This window comes from Thermobia domestica, chromosome 1 (genome assembly GCF_964235325.1).
Source record: "Thermobia domestica chromosome 1, izTheDome1.hap1.1, whole genome shotgun sequence".
NCBI classification, from domain to species: Eukaryota; Metazoa; Arthropoda; class Insecta; order Zygentoma; family Lepismatidae; genus Thermobia; species Thermobia domestica.
In genome coordinates, this window is record NC_137454.1 from 251811309 (window position 1) to 251834702 (window position 23394).

A 23394-nucleotide genomic window follows, 5' to 3' on the forward strand; every position below is an offset into this window, starting at 1 on the left:
GTTCATCTTCGCAAGCTATTATCCAATAAATATATTTCAAACAAAACATGTGATGATTGGTATCAGTGCTAGAACATTTGAACCAGTGATTCAATTGGGCAAAGCATAACAATTTGGTGTACAACTGACCTGTGAAGAATGGCACGAATCGACCAAATGAATGATTATTTTCATGATGAGCTAAATGTGACCATAGTCAAATCATTAGGCTCAAATCATGAAGTGGTGCTGCGTACAGTCCTAGAAGAGAAGATGGTGCTGTTACGTAAAAAGAGTACATTTCATGTCCCTCGCAACATGGTGTATCTAACACAAACGGAATGGAACAAATTCATCAACGTATTCCAGTGTGTGAAACATGCAGTGGAAGTGTGCAAGAAAACAAGTATATTCCTGAAAAAGTACTATTTTGAAAAATGTGTCATGCATATTGTACAACATGTATCTAGATATTGTGATGGTTGTCAACATCGTTCGTGGGTGCATACCTGTGTTGATAAACAGTTTATTTGTGATCAAATGGACATTGAGTTTCCACCAATTGATATCGCAATAGACCTTAAAAGACTTCAATTGGAATTAAAATTATATGCTAAAGACAAACTAGTGCAAGAAGTTCAAAATACATTGTATCGACAATATCCAGAACCACTATCTGGTATGGATGTATGTGGAGTGTAATAAAATGATCCATTTCAATGAATTGTGTTTTTTCATTTCAAGTACAACCCCAGGTTCTGACGTGTACTATTGCACCACAATGTTGCCAGAGGTTTTTGTTCTAAACAGTTCCGGTTCTTTACTAATGAGTGCACAAACTTTTAAAAATGTCAAAACCAAACTTTGAAACAAAATTTTTGAAACGAAAAAATTTGGAAACGAAAAATTCAAACAAAATTTTAAAACGAAAAAAAATTTTCAAACAAAATTTTGAAACAAAAAATTTTAAACAAAAAAATTTGGAAACGAAAAATTTCAAAATAAAAATTTCGAACAAAAAATTTTCAAACAAAAATTTTAAACAAAATATTGAAACGAAAAAAATTTCAAACAAAAAAATTTTAAACAAAAAATTTTGAAACAAAAGTTGTCAAAAAAATTTTAAACAAAAAATTCAAACAAAAATTTGAAAGCAAGAATTTTCAAACAAAAATTTCAAACAAAAAAAATTCAAACTAAAAAATTTTTACGTTTCACGGTTAACCGTCAAACTTTATCCGGTTTTTAACTATTCGATTACCAAATAAACGGTTTTGATCATATTTATCAGTGAGTGCAAAATGTTGAACGAAACCAAGATTTTTAAATGTTAAACAAAACATAAAACTGAATACAGCAAAGATTTGAAAATCAGCAACCAATCAGATTGCACGAAAGATAGTGATCAGCCAATCAGATTGCACGAAAGATAGTGATCAACCAATCAAATTGCATCAACAATAACTTTGCCAGTGTTGTAGCATGTATTCCCTTAAGACTATGAGTCATAAGATTCAATAAGGTTAGCCATGTATCCCTGTACACTACCTCATCAAGGTCAATCACGTGGTACATCGTCTTGCTTACGTTTATATTTGGCGGGAATAATCAATACCAATGACGTAATTCTCAAATTATCGTACAAAGTTTCAATGTACCAATGTCCTGGACTCCTAATCCCATCATAGGTCAATAACCGATCACGTGATCATAATGATTTACCCAATGAATGAGATACTATCCAATTACCAATTATTGATATGACAATAAGAAATGTACCCCTTCCAAAATTTAAGATTGGTACACAAATACACCTGTGTCTTATGAAAAAAGTAATAAATCCTGTACTTATTCAATAATAAAGCCGGTCAATAACATTTAAATTTTGAATATTTGGCCATAAGAGGAACATCAACATCTACAATGGGTCCTAGAAAACGTTTACCGAATTTTGTTATTTGATAATTCCCAAATTTAAAAGGGAACATAAACATATAAAGGTAATAAACCATATAACATGCTAAATAGGGGTCAATAACCTCCGAAATTTGATTTTTGGTAGTTCTTTACCTATGAAAAGGGAACGATGTGGACCATCCAAATTTATAGTGGTACATATTGGAGACCTGTACTATGATACCAAATGCTTATATTAAACAATTTCTAAAACCGAGTGGATGAGCCAAGATACCCCTCCCAAATTTTTAAAGGATGCATCAATGTACCCATATCTTATGATAGGAAATGGACCCCTATACATGACCATATAACCATATAAGGTAATAAAACCTCATCAAAGGGAAGAAATTGGGCCAAAAACCAAACACATGGTACAACATATTGCTTATGTTTATATTTTAGCAATTTTTACCCATGAAAGGGAACAAGATGGACCACCCAAATTTATCATGATACATATTGAGGTCATGTACTATGATAGCGAGGACCCCTATACATGACCATATAACCATATAAGGTAATAGGACTTCATCCAAAGGAATAAATTAGGTCAAAAACCAAACACATGGTACAACGTAATGCTTACGTTTATATTTTGTCAATTTTGTACCCTAAAAGGGAACGAGGTGGACCACCCAAATTTATAGTGATCCATATTAGGGTCTTATACTGTAATACCAAATGTTTAATTGAGCAATTTCCAAATTAAAGGGGTGGGCCATTGTACCCCTCCCGGGGGTGCACAAATGTACCTATGTCTTATGATAGGGAATGGACCCCTATACATGACCATATAACTATATGATGTAATAGGACCTGATCAAGGAGATAAATTAGGTCAAAATCAAACACGTGGTATAACGTGTTGCTTATGTTTATATTTTGACAATTGTGTACCCCTAAAAGGGAACGAGGTGGACCACCCAAATTTATCATGATACATATTAGGATCCAGTACTATGACACCACATGTTGAAATTAAGCAATTTCCAAAATTAAAGGGTTGGGCCAAGGTACCCCTCCTGGGGTGCATCAATATATCCATGTCTTATGAAAGGTAATAGACTCCTGTATACGCTCATGTAAACATATAAGGTAATAACACCTCATCAAATGGAATAAAATCGGCCAAAAACCAAACACGTGGTATAACGTATTGCTTACATTTATATTTTTGGCAATTTTGTACCCCTAGAAGGAAACGAGGTGGACCACCCAAATTTATAGTGATCCATATTAGCGTCCTATACTATAATACCAAATGTTTAAATTGGGCAATTTCTAAAAATGAAGGGGTGGGCCAAGGTACCCCTCCCAAATTTTTAAAGGGGTGCATTAATATACCCATGTCTTATGAAAGGTAATGGACCCCTGTATACGCCCATATAACCATATAGGGTAATAACACCTCATCAAAGGGATAACTTAGGTCGAAACAAAACACGTGGTATAACGTTTATATTTTGGCAATTTTGTACCCCTAAAAGGGAACGAGGTGGACCACCCAAATTTATAGTGATCCATATTAGCGTCCTATACTATAATACCAAATGTTTAAATTGGGCAATTTCTAAAAATGAAGGGGTGGGCCAAGGTACCCCTCCCGGGGTGCACCAGGGTGGGCCAAGGTACCCCTCCCGGGGTGTACAAATGTACCTATATCTTATGATATGTAATAGACCCCTATACATGATCATATAACTATATAAGGTAATAGGACCCCATCCAAGCACATAATTAGGCCGAAAACCAAACACGTGGTATAACGTATTGCTTACGTTTATATTTTTGGCAATTTTGTACCCCAAAAGGGAATGAGGTGGACCACCCAAATTTATCATAATACATATTAGGGTCCTATACTATAATACCCAATGTTGAAATTGGTCAATTTCCAAAATTTAAGTGGTGGGCCAAGGTACCCCTCCCGGGGTGCATTAATATACCCATGTCTTATGAAAGGTAATGGACCCCTATACATGACCATATAATCATATAAGGTAATAGGACCTCATCCAAGGAGATAAATTAGGTCGAAAAACCAAACACGTGGTACAACGTATTGCTTACGTTTATATTTTTGGCAATTTTGTACCCCTAGAAGGGAATGAGGTAGACCACCCAAATTTATCATGATACATATTAGGGTCCTGTACTATGATACCGCATGTTGAAATTGGGCAATTTCCAAAATTTAAGGGGTGGGCCAAGGTACCCCTCCCAAATTTTTCAAGGGGTGCATTAATATACCCATATGTTATGAAAGGTAATGGACCCCTGTATACGACCATATAACTATATAGGGTAATAATACCTCATCAAAGGGGATAAATTAGGTCAAAAAACCCCGAAATTTGAATTTTTGGCAATTTTTTACCCATAAAAGGGAACGACATAGACACCCAATACTGATAGAGGTACATACTATGGTCCTAGGCTACCACACCCAATTTTTAGATTTGGCAATTTCCAAAATTTAAGGGGGGTGGTCCTATGTACCCCTGCCAAAATTTAGAGGGTGGGCCAAGGTACCCCTAGGTCATTGACCCCGGGCCAAGGTCATTGACCTTTGACCTTTGAGCCATTAAGCCATACGGGGACCACTACTACTGTGGCTCTTAAGGGACGTCACCAAGCATTTTCTAAAAAGACTGACTAATCTAATTTACACTTGCTTCTGCAGTAAACTATGAACTCCGTCATTGGCGAATCTTAAGTCACATCACCATACATTTTCTAAAAAACAGATTAATCTAGTCTACACTTGCTTCTGCAGTAAACTATGAAGTCCATCATTGGGGGGTTCTTAAGGGACGTCATCAAGCGTTTTTCTAAAAAGACTGACTAACTTTTGTTTGCAAGTAAAATGGATAACTAATCTAATCTACACTTGCTTCTGCAGTAAATTATAAACTCCGTCATTGGCGACTCTGAAGTCACATCACCAAGCATTTTTTTAAAAGACTAACACTAGTCAAATATTTTCCGTGCCAATAAGACGCTACCCTTAAAAAGTATCATACGAAGTTTTTTTAAAAAAAGTATCATATGTAGTTTTAGGTTTTCACATATTCCTAGTTATAATAATTATAATAATAATAATAATAGTTTCATCCTTTAATCTTTCATGGTTAAGTTGCCCACGAGACGAGACTAAAACATAGTCTTCAAACATTATAGACCTTTGGATTGCCTATGAGGCGAGACGAGACTAAGACATAGTCTTCAAACAATATAAAGTTTGAATTGCCCATAAGACAATACGAGACTAAGACATACTGTTCAAACAACTTGATTAAGCGGGAAACATTTCATGAACAAATAAATATTCAGAACATTCAGGGGTAACGCTAACGGGGTGCTAGCACCCTCAACTAATCTTTTCAAAAGCAAATATCTCTCGTTCGTGGTGCCCCGACCGTTCAGGGATGGTTTCCCCCGGTTTAAAAACATAATGGCTCAATGGTAGAGTTACTTCCGCTGGTGGTGGGAATTCTTGGTTCGTTTCTACACTACGTTAATTATTTTCATAAGAAAGACAATGTGTCTCAATTTTCTAGGGGATTCCCGCTTCGATACTTTCCCAAATCAATTAGCATTGTCAAGACAAAACAAATGTTTTGGATTTTGTATAAATTGTAATGGGCAGACACCGTGTGCGTGAGTTTCCTAGGGGGTCCCGCTTTGATCCTTGTGTAAATAAGTTTGTGGCGGACAAACAAATGTATGTAAATTTCCTGGGGGATCCCTCCGCTCTCAATAGAAATATATATCAAGACAACAACAATAATTATTATTATGTAAAAACTTAATTGAATTTAATATCTTCTTTTAATAACACACAAAAATATCCAAAAAGAAACACAAGCTTTTAAACTGCGAGAAATAACAACTTAACAACGTCGCAACAGTAAACTGTGTTTACAAATGGATGTGCACTGCATTTATATAGTATATTTATTTATTAATGATATATGGGGGAATAAAGGAGGAATAAAGTATATGAATTTTCATTTGTTATACCGCTTGCGTTCAGCCTACACAAAGGAAACATCTTGTCGGATCAAAGAATACATTTCTTTCTTTTCTATGGAGGTCATTAAATCTCAATTTCTTCAAAGTATTAATGGTTATCAGACAGTTCCATACTATACCTAAACTTTGTAGATCACCAGTATGTCTGGAATCGTCGCTCCCAGCTCTGTTAAGAGGAGCCAAATTATCGTGTTTTAATAACATGTGGCGCGTCACCAGACAAGCAAGCTAACGTCTTCAAAAGGTAGTGAAAACTCATTTACCCTAGTTGCCTTATGAAGGAAATTCTTGAGGCGGGGTCAACCAGCAATTTTCATAGAAATTTCATTTTTGATGAGTTATACGTTTGAACGAAGGAATGGAAACTGATACCAGCTTTATACTCTTGAAATATATGGCTTTCATTTCGACATATATCTCAATAAGTGATGTATTCTTCTTACAAAGAACACATCAACCATTTTTGTCTCTAAATAAACAAAAGAGCAGTAAACTATTCAACAAGGGATAATGTTGTCTGAAATACTGTTTATGGACGCCAATTGGTCGCCCAACGGAATATTGGTATTGGAAACAAACAAAGGGGCTTCAATAAATTTAACTAGCGCCAGGGTTTCAGTTGTTTGCATTGACAAAGCTACTCTGCCAGTGGGTGGTGGGTTGAGTAACGGACGGAAGGCTGTTCGTCAATCATTGGAAAGAGAGGCGGGAGGAAATGACCTGCTGGCAGACAGAAAACTCGTCAAAGAGTGGAGAAAAAAGCATTAATCCATTCGCGACAAGAAATGTGTGTTCACTTAGTGGTAAAGAAAGAGAGGGAGAACAAAATAGCTAGTCAATCATCGCGGGGGAAGGGAGGTGTTTACCTGTGCAAACAAGAAACTATAAGCATTAATGGGGAAAAGGAGTAAAAAATATTCCGTTCACTCACAACTAAAGGAAATGATTGACAGCTAACCATCTCCCCTAATTCAAGCAATAAGAGGTGTGAATAAACAGGGCTTGGCTTGCCAATCAGATCACAAGGATGTTTTTGTAGCAGAGGAAGTGGAAGACTTCGAAATCTACCATTTTAGTTGGGAGAGCTGAGCTGAACGAGGATAAATGTATCTTCGATTCTGCAGCGGACAGAGTTGGGAGATAGCTAAGCTAAGTGGCGGATGTGGGTATCTGTTGCTGCAAAGCTGGAAGAAAAACGGAGTTCCCTTCGCAACGAAAAAACGAATAAATAAATAAATATTCATTCCTTTCGTTTCCCGTTCCTACATATCTTATTTCTATTTTGTTCTGTTTTGTTCTGTTAATATTTTCAGAAAAAGAAAGTTTTCTAAGATCGCAACATTTTAACAGCCAATTTATTTGTAGAATCATTGCGTATATCTTATAAGTTTCACTAGATTTTTTCTAAGTTCACGAGATTTTTGCTCGCCTTAAGACTTTACGTAATAAAACGAACCGTCATTAAAAATCATACTTTTTTAATATTTTCGGAACATTTTCTTACAAGAAGTTCTTAATACGTTTAAAAACGAAATAACACAAAAGCAGAGCTTATACAAGCTATCCGTAAAAAGATGAGAAACAATTTTAAAATTACAAGTCAAATAAAAGTGTTCGAGTAGTTACGAGCTTTTTAAAGTAAGATCATAATTAATTTAAGGGGGGAAAGCTTGTGGGAGCTAGGGATTGCGTTTCAAGCCATATACTGAAGTTCTAATGATCTGAAACATATTTTTAATTTAAATTTAATTATAATTATTAAACTTTCGATTAAAGAATCGTGTAGGATCGTGTTTCAACAGGAAAAGAGGTCATTCCACTTTCCAGGAACCACCTCACTCCCTTCTATTGCCCAGGTACTAAATCTTCCTCCCCCGGGACCTACCCAGGGCCGGTGCGGGCCTACCTGACATGAAAGTGGTTAAGTAACAGCTGAAATAGACCCCTTGCTGTTCTATTGTCTATCACTATACGCTCCAGTACTACTGTGGTGACAGTGTAAAATGGGTGACTTCTCTGTTCCATAAAGAGTAAACACGTACCACTTGGTTGGGTAGTGCGAAAGTGAGGTATGTGACAAATGTGTTGGATTTCTTGTAAGGGAGAATCCAATGTGATGACCTACAAAACTCACGGGAAAAAGGAACAGTGGACAGGAAAGCCTCAGTGACAGTTCCCGCCGAAGATTAAAGCACACTGTATCTCAAAGCAGGTGTGCGACTGCAGTGTAAGTGACGTAGGAACTCCAGCAGCACTTTTCAAGTCTTTGTCGACAGTGACAGTTAACCGCTAGTTACGTGACATGGACATATATGGTAAAGACGGGGCAGACGGACATGCTAACCAGTTTTCTGTTGCTTGTATGAATACAATTACCAAAGAGAACTCAAGATATTTCTTACAAACCAGTAAGCTTTCAGCAAAGTAAAGGTATAACAAAGAAATCAGTTTGCCAATTAGTCAAGGATATATTGAACAATTAGTATACAAGGGTGCAAGATGTCCATATGCCCCATGGGGTGGGGCAGAAGGACAAAAGTAATGGGGCAAACGGACAGTTACAGTTACAGTTTACAAACCACTAACACTGTTACAATGAATGCATACAAAGTTTGCATCACGACCATTTGGATCGCATTCTACATGGAACCAGAAAAACAACCTGTACACATTACCCAGTCTTCTCCCTCGACATATCGTTTCCACGTGTTAAACTTCTAGCTGTAGCACAGGACAATGATTGCGCTACACGCGCACTAAGTGTTTTGTGACGTTGTACGAAACCTTGCTCCCAATCTTTAATAGCCATTTTTGCATCATTATTGAATATGTATCTGTATTTGTTCTCAGTAGCAAAGTTGTACGCCAACTTTCGTAATTCGCGTAGAGTTAACCCAAATCCCATTTCGTCCAAGGCAAGTAAATGCTTTTCCAATTCATTTTCTGTGCTGAGAATGTTGTATGATTTCCAAACTTTTGGATTATATGCGATGACATAACGCGTCGTCGTAATATATTACGAGGGACATTGAAAGTTTTCGCTGCAGTTGACAGAGGCATCTTGTGTTCACGTACGGCTCTAACAGCAGCGGCTATGGACTCATTTTCCTATTTGCATCTGTCTGTTGTGCGAGATCGATAACGTACCATCCTTGGAAAAATGGTAGTACTAATAAGAAACCCGCCTCTTAAGTAATATACATACACAGAAATATTGTTTTTCTACTTCATACTAACCATTTAGGCCACTGTCCGTTTGCCCCGCTAATTGCGTGTCCGTCTGCCCCGCACACACATTGGTTTCAAAGATTTCTGACCCTACTCAATAGATGGCACGCAACATTGATTTACTCTAGTGGTGCGTGTAACTATCCATCTATTGTCTGCTGCTTCTCCCGCGAATGTTTAGCAACTTTCCTTCGTTGTCAAATATTTAATTTCTGAAGTCGAGTTTATAGAAATCACGTTTTGGGAAACTTTCCTCTGTGTAATTGTTGCCAATTTCTTCGCAATAGTGCTGTACACACACGATATTCAATGAATTCTACGAATGATATCATGTGAAGCACGAAGTATAATCAAACAACACACACGACTAGACTCACTGTTGCTAGATTAGCATATTTCCTATTACTATATTTCTTAACTCCTGTCGGTCTGTCCCCACCGTCCATCTGCCCCGTCCTTACCATAGGATCAGATTGCACTGGCGAAACCGTTGATAAAGAACCGTTTCAATTTAGCACAACGCCAAAGATGCCGCAAGAGTAATGTATCATGGTCATTCTGAATGACACCTGCATTTTCATTCCCTTAAATCCTAGCTCTTTAGGTCTAAAAATCCCTTCATGTGTCTAACTATAGCTGATAAATCCGAAACCACAGTTTAAAAATCAATAGGATTCTATTGAGCATATATGACCACTAAAAATCCGACCCAGCCATCTGAGGAATCGAAACATTAAAGAATCAAGCGCTGTTCTCTCAGGTGGTCACACTGGGTGTCTCCGAAGAGAAATCTTGCTTCTCTGAATGAAGTAAGTCTAACTAAGGGTTCATTTTTAGGTAGTTGGTTGCTGTAGGTATGTATTGTGTGACTGGAAGTACGCCTGTGTCTCCGAAACGGTTCAAAATAGAGCAAGAATAAGCTCAAAACTGTTCCTTCGGGGCCAAAACTCACCACAAAACATATATCTACTAAGTCTCAACTTCCCACTACAACTTGGGCCATCAAAAATTTGGCCATGGACCAGAAATGGCCAATATCTCCAAAACTGTGAAAGATTTCGCAACAAATAAATAAAAAAGTAACTTCTACTGTCCAGAAGTAAAACCAATAATGACACTTACAGTATATGATCCAATTTTAAGTTCTCTAGATCTATTGTGATGACCATTCCCGAAAATTTGACAACGACAATTTGAACCTCCGAAAGTTTAACATTGGGATAAAAATGGCTCAAATCTCCAAAGTAGTTTATCATTAATATATATATACGAGGAACAGTCAAAAAGTTCCCGGAATGTTGTTGTGGTTCTGTCATTTGTGATGCAACCACAATGAAATCTTGTGCAACATAGTCCCTAGGTTGCCTAATTCTGATTTAACAAGCGTGAACACGTCTTAAGAGGTAGTGCATGAATAGTGCAGCCGAAAGGAGGAGTGTGTAGTGATCAGTTGGTACAATTTCGCAGATCGAGCACCGCGCAAACATAAGTTCATGTACAAATTGGGGAATGTCTGATTCAAAAAGTTTGATAGCCTTTAAAACAATTTAGCACCATGGGATGTTGGCTCTTCTCAAAGATAAAAATGGGTCTTTTTTTCGTTTCGCCAAAGTAGAAGACATCAAAACTAATGCAACGGCTGAACTTCAGAAGATACCAAAAGAGGCTTTTCATCTGTGTTTCCACCAATCACAGGAGAGATGGAAAAAGTGTGTGTTTCCCGAAGGTGCAAGCTTTGAAGGCGATTAAGTAAATATATACTTATACTGTGGTAATAAAGAACTACAACATAATTCCGGGAACTTTCTGACTGCTCCTCGTACATACATACATATACATCGGGACAGAAGGGCTCTTTCCCCAACCACTTCTTCTTTTCACCCCCACAACCCTCGGTTAGTCCTCGCGAGCATGTAAGCTGTCACTGCTCTCAGTGTTGGCGTACTTCCGATCCACTTCTGTAGTTAAAGTCCGGTAAAATAAGGAGGAAGCTTTCCTTCCTATTTTCAGTTAATAACAACAATTTTTTTTTAAAAAAAATATTTCAACTAGGAAAAAGTAAAGAAGGAAAAGTAATCGAGGCAACATTTGTTTTTAGCCAGAAGGGATCATAAATCTGTAGTGTTTCCTTCAACTTCTTAATTTTTAACTTCTATCGCTGGTCTCTTCTAACGTCTCTTCAGGCTCCTCTAGGAGATATTAACAATTAGGAACACTAACATAGATAATAATTTTAAAAAATCCAACCCACTCAGGTGAATACCTCTCAATAAAACTTGTAACCAGATTCAGGGTAAAGAACAATCTTTATTCAGTAATTAAATCAGAATAAATTTTAAAAAAATGAATTCTCCAATTAGCGAAAGAAATCTTATTCAGAGCTCTTTAGATTCGGAGTCCTGTCTCTTAAGTTTGAAGTTCAAGTAAAACAACATCCTATCAGTCTCTAATCAGACTTCACTGATCAGTCATCTTTTCACAGCTCAGTCCTACCCTAAATCTATCAGGAAGGCCTGACTCCAACATTCCGTCAAAAAAAAAAAAAAAAAAGAATAACCAAAAATGTCAAAGGACATCACTCAGTCCAAAGGTTTCTCTGGCCTAACAAAAAAAAAAAAATCTAAAAAGTACCTTAATGAAGTTTCCCTCAGAGTTTTTTTTTTTTTTTTTTTTTAAATTTCCCAAATTCCTACTTTCTCCTAGCTAGAAGATTACGGGAATCATTCATCCCGATAAGCTATCACTCAAGCTTATTTCTATCTGAAACTAAATTTCCATACTAACTACGGTCATCACTCAGACCCAAGGAATTTCTCCCTTGCTCTAACCACCATTTAGGTTAGTCCCTCAAGAAAGCCTATTTTTTTAAAAAATAAGAAAAATCTACAGCTATCACTCAGGCCCCAGAGAACTAAATTCTCCGTCATTCGGTTAGCACTCAAACCGATCCCTAACAGATAGGAAAGTTAAAAAAAAAATCTAGGCGAGGCAATGACCTAGACCAACGACGGGAGGCTTCTAACTGCCAAGATTCATCCCCAACTCCCGCACAATGCAACGGCTCCCTTCACTTATATATCCTCGAGTGACCAATCCTTTTTTTATGCTGTTTCTTATTTTAGCTAAAAAGAATCCGCAAAAAATCGTTTGAAAATCTTTGTAACCGTCCTTACCCTCTGGAATTTTCCATCGCACACTAGAAAAGCTATATAAAGAAAACTTGAACGTATAACGTTAAGCAACTAGAAAAAACAAGAAGGATACACAACGAAGCATATATACAATTACAAGAGTAAGAATTAAAATAATATTTTATCCTATCAACATATATATATTATGTTGGCCAGACTTACCTTTTTAAACATCTAAACTGCATAATTATAATTCACTATTGATTTAATATTAATATATACAGTAAGGGCGAAGACTCGTCCTTACAAATCTCTACGACGTGTCGCGGAGACTAGCTAGCGGAAGGTTTAGAGGGGTGGCCAGGTTTTCAGAATTCTTGGAAAAAGAGCCCTCTAAATATGACCCGAAGTTTATATATATGAACCAATTTTCGAAATTGTAGGATCCCTTCAGAAATTTGGTGACCAATAGGTGAGTAGTGATCGATATTGATTAGCGATGAGTGATGCGTGTCAACAAGACATGTGGCTAAGCAATCTGTGTTGAAGTGGTAAATATATTGATTAGTGGCCCACAACTATAATTCTCGCTCACTTGCAGCATCTAACAGGTGGAACATCGATTAGCGTTCAGTTAGCACGCCCGTCTATTAGGGATCCGTTTGATCGCTGTGCTTGCTTATGAAACCAAGGGACAATCAGCGTTGCCAAACCACAGAAACAAATTTATCGTCACAGTATCTAAAAATTATCGAATATCAGAAGAAATTATCGTATTTCCTGCACACATAAAGTATATATATGTTTTGTTGGATTTGCCAGTAAGCTTGTTCTCTGTTTCTTGTGTAGAGGTGCAGACACCGAAGAACACTGCTACATGTTCCCCTCGCCCACCAAAAAATGAACTGAATTTCATTGTCATTTTTAGGTTATCTTCCTGACCTGAGATTTATCCGTTGAAGCGGTTAAGGATTCAAAAAGAAGAGTGTCATTTTGTTCGCTCTTTCCTTTTACAGTCGATTTTTTTGGCCATGTCCTTCTTAGGCTCAAAGAAGATACTAGTGGAAAATGTATAATCTATCCAATCCTAAAATTATCGTACGTTTTGTAATTATTATTTTCTATCAACCGCAGCACAAATTATCGTATATTTTGATAATTATTGTACATTTTGGCAACGCTGGAGACAACCTCCATAACCTTACAATTCTCGGCTTCTGCGCAGTAAGCCATTGCTCTCCCAAGCTAGCATCACCTTGTGATGCTCAAGGGCCAATTCGAAGGCAAGTCCATGGTTTTTGGTTATAGAGGCTATTTATCCCCCGGCTTTAGCACCCAGCGGGAGGGTTTGTTTATCCTCCGGCTTTTTGTCTTGGCGCCCTCCAGAGGAGGCTGTTGGGCCCTGGAAGTGTTCTTCTAGGCTGACAAGTCGTTGTGGAGATGCTGTGGAATATTATGTACAACTTCCACGACACGTTTTCTTTCTCGGCTGATGAGTCAAGAGCTGAAGAGGTAATTTGCTCCAGATGAAATACTGTTAGTTGTGGCAGAGTGCTTTCTAGGCCTCCATCTGTTCTGCTGTACAAAGGCAGCATATTTATTCTCTTTCATGTACGACAGCATAAGCACACTATGCGAAGCATTGATAGGCACACTATGAGAGAAAGAGCAAACGACTTACAGTCTGCCTCGCTATCTACCTGAAAACACTTTTTTTTTTTTCTGGAAGAACTGTAGATTACACTAGGAACAAAATGGGTGTTTCCAACAAGATGAGGATACAGCTTACACCGCCAGACATTCTATGAACATCCTACGGGATTTTTTTTTTTTTTTTTTTTTGTGATTTGATTTCGAAATTCGAAAATGTGCTTTGGCCTCTTCGATCTCAGGACCTCAGTATGCACAACTTCTTTCTGTGGGGATATTTAAAGGAGCGATTTTACGTCGACAAATCTCGCTCATTAGACCATCTGAAGCCAGATATTCGTAGAGAGGTGCAGTAGGTCACTCAGCATGTGGGGCAGCTTTATTGCTCGACTTTGAAACTGCATTATGAAAGATGGACACCACCTTTCACAGTGAATTTCTCTATGTAGCAAAAATGGCATTTTTCCCACATATATTCAAACCGAAGTAGTAAAGTATGCTGTATAACAATGTGTATAGTGTTAATTTAAATATGTGTATACTCCCCAGTTTTCCTATCATGTGTTTGCATAGTTAGTATTGATTTCATGCCATACTTCCGAAAATTGAGTTTGTTATAGTTCTTAGTCCTCCTCGCCGGTTTAGAGGCTAGCGCAGAGGTCCCAGGTTCGATTGCCGGCGGAGTAGCACAGACGTTTAATTTCACAAATCACCACTTTCATTAGTCATCCATGTCCTTTAGCCTAAGGAGCATAGTCTTGGGACATCAAACTTTAAAAAATTCATTTCATTTTTTCTGTGTATAGTTCTTCGTAAAAAAAAAAAAGAAAAAGAAAAGAAAGAAAGAAAGAACTAGCCTCAATGACATGCCATTTCATCTGCTGGTGCTTGCAAATTTATGACCACTATGTAGCACTGTGGCCCCTTCAATACAATGAATGACAATCTATCTTTTAAGAATAATACGATTGTATTAAGTGTCGAAAATATGGTACTTCTAAACAAAAATTCAGTTCCTAGCCTATGAGCTTCGGTTCCTTCATATAAAGAAACATATATTATCCTATCAGAGATTATAATTTGTAGTTCACTTTCTTTTCTGAGTCGCTAGTACACCTACGTTAGCCATTTCTATCTCTAACCTAATATCTGAAAAGATATAATTCATTTTCCTATTGTATTTATTTTTCTTTGCAGTTAAAGATCCACATGGTTATGTAATTCGACCAAACCCTAAGATTACACCTGATATACTACATTCTACAGCGGCAGGTTACAAAAATACCGTATAATAGATTATGAAGTACTGGATATTTTAACAGTGAAATAAAATTGAAATTTGAAATGAAAATTAAACACTAAAACATAGTTATTAGTGGTTTCTTTTGAATAGAAGCAATGAGTAGAGTTGTGTATAAATGGAGGCAATTGATGTTTTTTTTTTCACTTACACACTGAGACTTGATCACTTGTCAAATAATGAAAATTTTATTTATATGACAATTTTTTTCATGTCTGGAAAATAAGGAAACAAGTCAAACTATTTGTTACCAGGTCTTTACAGTTAAGATTATTATTGCTTTTTATTTTTGTGTGTGTATAGTTCAAGATCTATTTTCAATATCAAGGTGTACGTAAACCTTTAGTACAACGTAGTATCCGAACCAGAAATGCCAACTTTCGCCTGGAAAGAAATTAAGTTAACTCTCAGTTGAAGATCCTGCAGCTATGTTTTGTAGGCCAGCTGTTCTCAAACTTCCAGGTAATACGAACCTCCTGCTATTCGAAAATAATTTTACGGATAAGTTTAATAAGATATATTTGATTCATTAAGTAAGTGTTAGGATAGAAGAAATGACAACGTCGGTCCAATGCCAAAACCGCGAATGTGCTAAAATTGGGTTAACTCACGAATGTGGCACATTTGTCGTTTTGCCGTTGCATTACCTTGTGTTGAAACTCATTAGCATTTTAGGAGTCCACTGTAAATCAGGAATGAGTGAGTGTGATTAAAAGGAGAATAATTAGACAAGTATGTTGCTTTCCACCAATGTTATCCCCTTCATTTGATTTTTTAAAAATAGATATAAAACCAGAAGAACAGTATATATATCGTACGCGATTGATCTAACTAATCTGATCTTGCCAAAAATTGTTATAATGATAGAACCTCACGAACTTAATGCATACATGAAATACTTCAGTGTGCAAGCATTTGGTTCCTCAGTTATTGGCGATCAAAGTTGGAATTCGACTTAATAAAATAAGTATTATATGTGATATGATATCGACGATATTAATCCGATCTTGACCAAATTAGATAAGGTAGTAGACATCATGTAGCTTAGGATTATCATTAAATATCATGGAATACAGATAATTAACTCTCGAGTTTTGACCACCAAATTTGGGATTGGGTTTAGTGAAATGAAGAAATTTTATTAAATCACGATCGATAAAACCCGTCCGATCTTAACCAAACTTGATATAGTGGTAACGGTTGATGAACTTTGTACACACTCGATCATAGTATGAGGTATTATGGTGTACAGATTCAATTTTCAAGTTATTGACCAACAAAGTTAGGTTTTATCTCAGTGAAATCAAGAAATTTCTGTAAGAATGAATGATGGAACTCATCATCAGTGACGCATCTAGCTCGGGGTCGGGGGGCCCAGGCTCCCCGAGTTTTTGAGTGACAAAAATAATTTAAGGTATTATTTATATATATTTGAAAGTTTATAGTAAACTCATAATATACCTATCATAGTCTGAGTTCTTGTTCCCCCCTCCCCGTTTTTACCTTCTAAACCCACTTCTGCTCATCAGACCTTGACCAAATGTGGTATTGTGTTAGGCCTTCATGAGTTCATTAAGCATATGAAATATTATGTTGTGCAGATCTTTGGTCTTCGAGTTATTTGCCATCGAAGATGGACTTTGGATTTACTTGAGTCCAAACCCCAAGTTTAAAAATTTTGCTTATATTTTTTGTTTTATTTTCTTATTCACTTACAAGCTTTTTTTTTTTTTTTTTTTTGAAATTTTGTCAAGTTTTGGGAATCAAAAGATCAGGTTCAGTTTTTTCTAGTTAATCATCCATAATAACCAAAATACTTTTCTCACTTATTTATAGCAGCCAGCAAACTTTGTAAACAAAAATTGTATGGAATTTTGGAAATTCTAAACGAAACCAATGATATATTTGATAAACGTTCAGATATTCAAGGTCTTAAACTCTCATTTGCAATTCTAGGAGGGAACAAAACTACTATCAAAGGAGAAAGGAGATGTGTGAAAGTGAAAAAAGGAAAACAACTTACTATATGTAATAGTTTATTTAAAAATAAGAAATTAAAAGACATGGTTAGTTGAAATTTTGTCATCGTCTGCAGAGCAACATCTAAAATTACACTTTGATGACTACTTCTTGACATGATAACAGTGTTATGTACAGAGAGGAAAGCTTAAAAAAAAGTAATTGCATCTTGAGACTTAAAATGACATCCGAATGACGTGAAAATATACACGCTGAATTATTGGGTCACTGCATTTGACTGTTCTGTGAACCAAGTGCTTTTGAATTATCACGCGTTTCTGTTTATTTACACTTTCACTAGCTCTTCTGTGTTGTGTAGTGAGACGAAATGTTTCATAACTAATTTTTATTACTTTATTCACTCCTTTTTCTTTCTTTTCTTTTCTTTGTCTTGAGGATCTTCGATGCATTTTACCTGCAGAGACAGTTTATCATAAAACATAAATTTAAAGAATAAAAAAATGAATTAATTTGATCTTATTCCAACTGTAAATTTGATGCCGGGAGGATGATTTGATAACGATCCTCTTTTGTATGTCTTATTGATGATGCTCGGAGAAAGTGGTTTTCCAAGGTTCATATGTACTCCATCTTCATTAGCTCAAGGGCACTCAATTTACCAGCTTATGTTAAGTAGTACAGTATTTGCACGTTGACCTTATGGTTTCAAGAACAAAACATACTGTAGCTCAGTGCCTAACCAGAGATATGCAGCAATGTGCAGAAAATACTTCGCCAAATTAGTTGCAACGTAGCAGTAACAATATAAGGTGCCAAAGCTCAAAACAGAAATAAGATTTTTTTAAATAGTTGGCATAAATATTCAATAAATAACAATAATAAAGTAAGTAGGTCTACTTTTAGTTTGCCCATTATTATTGCTAATTTTTAATTCAGTGTCGCGAACAATTCAAAACAAAAATAAGGCAGTTTTCATGGGATCCATTTACAAACCCATGCAGTAATAGAAAAAGCGAAAATTAATATCATGCACAATGAAAAAGCAGTCAAAAAAGCAGAATAAGTTCTTTCACGTTCTTAAAATGTTCAAGCTTTTCAATTCGATCTTGATTAAAACAGACAGACAATTAAAGACTAATTAAAAAATAGACGCTTTAAAATTATTTTTAGATAGTTCCGACAGCCATCAATCACATTGAAAGAATCAGCCATATCCGTTAAAATTATACTTATTAAATATACAATACTTCATCGAAATTTATCTATTTAAAGAATAAGTCGACCTTAAAATTTCACATTATCAGTGTTAAGGAACTACAAGTGTATAATTTCTTATACTGTGGTTTGGTGCTTTGAAGTCAATGTTATGTAAACAGTATTCAATATAATATAAATTATTATCCAATACTCTTTTATGAAAACTATCAAAAACTTTTTTTCTGATATTGTCCTCTGCTGAACTTTAATAACGATCCCAATGGTCATAATTATGCGAATAATAGTTCATTTTCATTTCAAAGCATAATAATCTAATAAAATACTTATGCACAAATTCAGTTCTATTTGTCAAAGTTATAGAAAATGCTATTTTACATTAGGGATATAAATTCTATTACATTTAGGTCTTAAAAGTAGCTAGTATAACAACATACTGTATATGTTCTACCATTTTGAAAAAAACATTCCATTGTTTGAGAATAAATCCTATTGTTCTTGCTTGTTGTACGGTACAAATGATTTATGTGGTAACAAAATTTTAACTATCTGTCAAATGCAATTCCCACATTCTTAAAAATGTGAATTTTCTCTCGTTTCATTATTATTATTATTATTATTATTATTATTATTATTATTATTGATATTATTATTATTATTAATAATAATAATAATAATAATAATAATAATAATAATAATAATAATAATAACACAAAATTGAAATATTAATGGTTGGTGGTCGGTGACGAGTTTTAGGTTTTTCAATTTTTTGATTTCTAATTTAATGTTTTTCAATCTTACACATCTTACTTAGTCCACGTATCGAATTTCAACTTACGCAAACGAAGGGATCGAAAGTCATGGGTTCAAAATGTTGCCAAAAATATAGGTACTCTAGAGATTTTAATTTTTTGAGTACGAACATGGTATTATTTGGTTCTACATATATTAAATAGTCTATACACTAAGTTTTAACTAATGGAGGGTAAAATTATACAAAATGTTATAGGATTGTGTCCATTGGTTTCAATAAAAAATAAGTGGGACCTTTTGGAACTTTACTTAAAATGCATATAAAAATGCATGATTAAAATTACAACTTATATCATTTTATTATAATGCTATGCCATCACTGTCGGACAGGAATATCTTTAGGTGTACAAGATGAAAATCACCCGGAGTAAGATCGGGGCTATATGACGGGTGCCAACAAATTTTCTGCAGTCGTTCGGCTGGGACCTTGCTCCGAGCGATTTTAATGTCTTTTACACCTCAAGCAATTCCTGTCCAGTAAGAACTTTGATAGTGATGGAATTGCAAATGGCTGTCATACACTGGCTCCACTATCAGGCGACTGACTGTTGCGTCATCGGAATACAAAATTTGATGACATAATATGAGAAATGCCTGCATTCCATTGGTGAATATGATTGAAGGTAGTGTCATCTGTGGCAATAAACGTTTCAGGGTCATTGTGTCTTCTTTGTATTTACAGCCTCAGAAAACTTATTTTCCGGATGCGTCTCGTATTTGTAACTTACTCGAAAGCTAATCTTTTCAAATGTGTTATTTAATACACGTAGTAATCTAAGTGCCATTAACTATAAAGTACTAGTAACTTCTCCATTATGACATATTTCAAAACCGGTAGCACTCTCTGTCGCTCTGACAAAGAACTATCATGTGATCAACAGTACAAATCAGCATCGATCATGAGAAAATATGAGAGTGAGAGAGAAAGAGAACTGTATTGAATCATCAACTTTACAGTGACATTATTATTATTATTATTATTATTATTATTATTATTATTATTATTATTATTATTATTATTATTATTATTATTAATTTTATTTTAATTTATTTTATTTTATTTTTATTTTATTTTATTTTATTTTATTTATTTATTTATTTATTTTTTTTTTTTTGCATATTTTAATTCATTGTAAAAGTCACTCGTTTCGATGGAGCACATTCCACAGTAAATGGATATGCTGATTCCAATGGATTGCACTGTATGAGGATATTTCAGTACATATTACTGGCAAAGCTAAATCTGGCAGCCCTACGGTCATTGTATCTAATTTTTATTTTCGTGATGCCCAGACTTTGTTCCTGGCGAAGTTGTCGGTCCTTCCACTCTGACTACATTATAAAGCAACATATAATTAATTTTTAGTTATGGAGGTTTCGATTTCTATTTTTCAATGTATATCGTACTCACTTGTGGGAATGAATTATTTGGAAAATACAATATTGTTTTCTTTAATTCACAACTTTTTTTGAAAAGAGGCCTCCTCTTCCAAGAAGAGAGGACTTCCATCAACGGACATGAATTGTGGTGGTAAAATAAAGGTTTGTCAATATCGAAAGATGAACATAAAATAGCTTATCTGTTCAGTCTGGATATCAAATCTCTCATGCAATTATCGTTTTATTGCATACATCTTTCTACTGTGATTGTTAATTCTTTTTAAGTCCCTTTTCGATGCTAATAAAAATCTAATTGTATTCAAAATTCTTTGGGCAATAAACTTAACAATAACCTATCACACAACTAATGTATGTTGTGTCCGTCTTTCATTGCAGAAACATCTTCCTTTATTTCATAGTTGAACCCGGATGTCCTTGATAGCCCTATGCGATTATCCATCTTATGTAATAAGTGGATAAATATTTAACTTTGAACACACCTGTTTTTGGAGTACTATGGTTATCGTTTACTTTTTTCTTCGTGTATACTTTCATAATAGTATTGAAGACGAGTTGAGTATTTTCAAGTCACGATGTTTTCCTTTAGAACGTACTTATTTGTATTCACTCTCAAGACTAAAGGTTAAAAGTCATTTCCCACTGTTGTAAGCAAAATAATATAAATATTATGATCTAACATAAAGAATATAATCGTGATACGTATTTAAGATTTTTCTATGGCAGTATCACATACACATAACAGAATGAAAACACTGTCAAAAATTTTCCGGTTGAAAGAAGATACTTTCATCAATATTCTTCTTCTTTCCTATTTCATTTGCTTGATTTACAATGTAATCTACTTTACTCATAGAACACCTAACGACGTATACTTTGAGTTATGTGCAGTGTAATTGTGGACGCGTTTTGATGAGTAAAAATTTCAATTTGATACACTGTTTTCTCTTTGAGAAATATCATTCCATGGCTACACCTTAACATAAAATAATTTGGAACTCCCTATTAGAAGTTTATGTTAAAGATATTTATTATTCATTGAGCTGCTCATGCCTCTCATAGTTTCATGACTCACAATTATGCCCTGTAAGGCTAAAGAAGATAGATGATTGATGAAAGTGAATAACTATGAAATAATTGTTGGATTGTGAATGTGTGAGGAAACGGGAAAATCCGGAAGGAACTCCCGGACACGATGTTGTAAGGCACAAACATACATGGTCTGCGATCGAACCAGGGACCCTCACACCAGATGTGAGTGCTCTACCACTGAATTACCATGTCCTCTACTATTGATTCAACTAGTGATGCGTGAAAATTTCGAAAGTAAATTTAGCAAAGAGGAAAAGAGGGAATTTTTCGATAAAACATGAAAATTCAGAGAAATTCTCGCGCTGACTGATTGACCAATACAAATTCTTAAATTTTTCTTTGTTCTTCAGAAATAAATCAATGTATTCTAATAACAATAGTTTGTGTGTGTGTGTGTGCGTTCAAAGTAACATAAATTGCACCCATTGCTGGCTGGATGTATTTTTTTAAAGAAAAAATGAAGGAGAAAGTAGAAAAAGAAGCAAACAGCAAATGAAAAAACAATTGTGGTTGGCACTTCCTTTAATATAGCTAAGTTAATCTTATCATAACTTCTGTCACAGAAATTGAACACTCAATTTACTAGGGAAAATTTGATAAGAAAAGGAAATATTTTGTCAAATGAGGGAAATTTTCTCAAGGAAACCTATGAACACTGATTCACTCCTCTGAGCGTCGCTGAACAGTTCACTCGAGGCTCGTTAAAGCATACATCCAGTATTACCAAAAGGGATTTCCACTCATCTCCCTTGTAATTCGCACACTGTCCACACATGTAAGCACGAAGCGCCAAGAACATTTTTACACAACAACTGTGGTAACCATAACTTGTGATAATATATTTAAGGAATAGGTTACATTTTGCTGCTAGTTAAAATGGAATATTGCAAGGTTTTACAACTGATTTTAACATTTCTATTGTTTTATGCATTATAAACACATGGTGAATTAATATTTTACTTGTAGTTACAAATAGCTATTTTATTGGTCAAAGAAAAAAAACACGAAAACTCAAGTGGGAAACGAACCCGGGACCCCTTGTACGTTAGGTGTAAATTCAACTCACTCTGCCACACTGTCACATGGTAACTTAACGCTTCATATCATATATGTGGCGAATGGCAAACTTTAAGACGCTTTTTCTCCACTTTTTCTGGCTATTGCGCTTTCCCAATTTGTAATATAGACTCTAAATGTGAACTACTACCTCACGGAAGATAGCCCCGAAGTTCATTTACTAAAGTCTGCTTTCCCCCTGTGAGATATCAAATTGCTATAAACGATAATATCATCTTTACGTCGTTTGTAAACTACTTACGTAATTAGACGTGATACTTTTATCTAACCACTTTTTCAAAATAGTCTTTAGAAAAGTAGTCAAATTTTCGATTTCTTGCAACTCTATTCATATTCATTCAAAATACGTCGTATCATGATCATACTATTCGACACATGAATACTTTCGAAGCACGTTGCACCGTATGTCTTATTTGCATTATTACAGTGGACGGCTCTAAAGTTTGGATGTTTGTAAAGTAACATTCCTAATTTGTAACATAGAATCATAAATGTGATGGTGTAAGTTTTCGTTTAGTACATACGTAATTTGAAATA

At 35.3% G+C, this 23394-nt stretch overlaps 1 protein-coding gene across 1 annotated transcript in view; it reads left to right on the forward strand.

Moving 5' to 3' along the window:
- Positions 1 to 15284, forward strand: part of LOC145667494 (uncharacterized) — a 79469-nt gene extending 64185 nt beyond the window's left edge. The window contains exon 3 of the mRNA XM_081734973.1: positions 15180 to 15284. Within this exon, the coding sequence (XP_081591099.1) occupies positions 15180 to 15274 (95 nt within the window). The 3' untranslated portion in view covers positions 15275 to 15284. The remainder of the gene's footprint in view (positions 1 to 15179) is intronic.
- The last annotated feature ends 8110 nt before the right edge of the window (positions 15285 to 23394 follow it).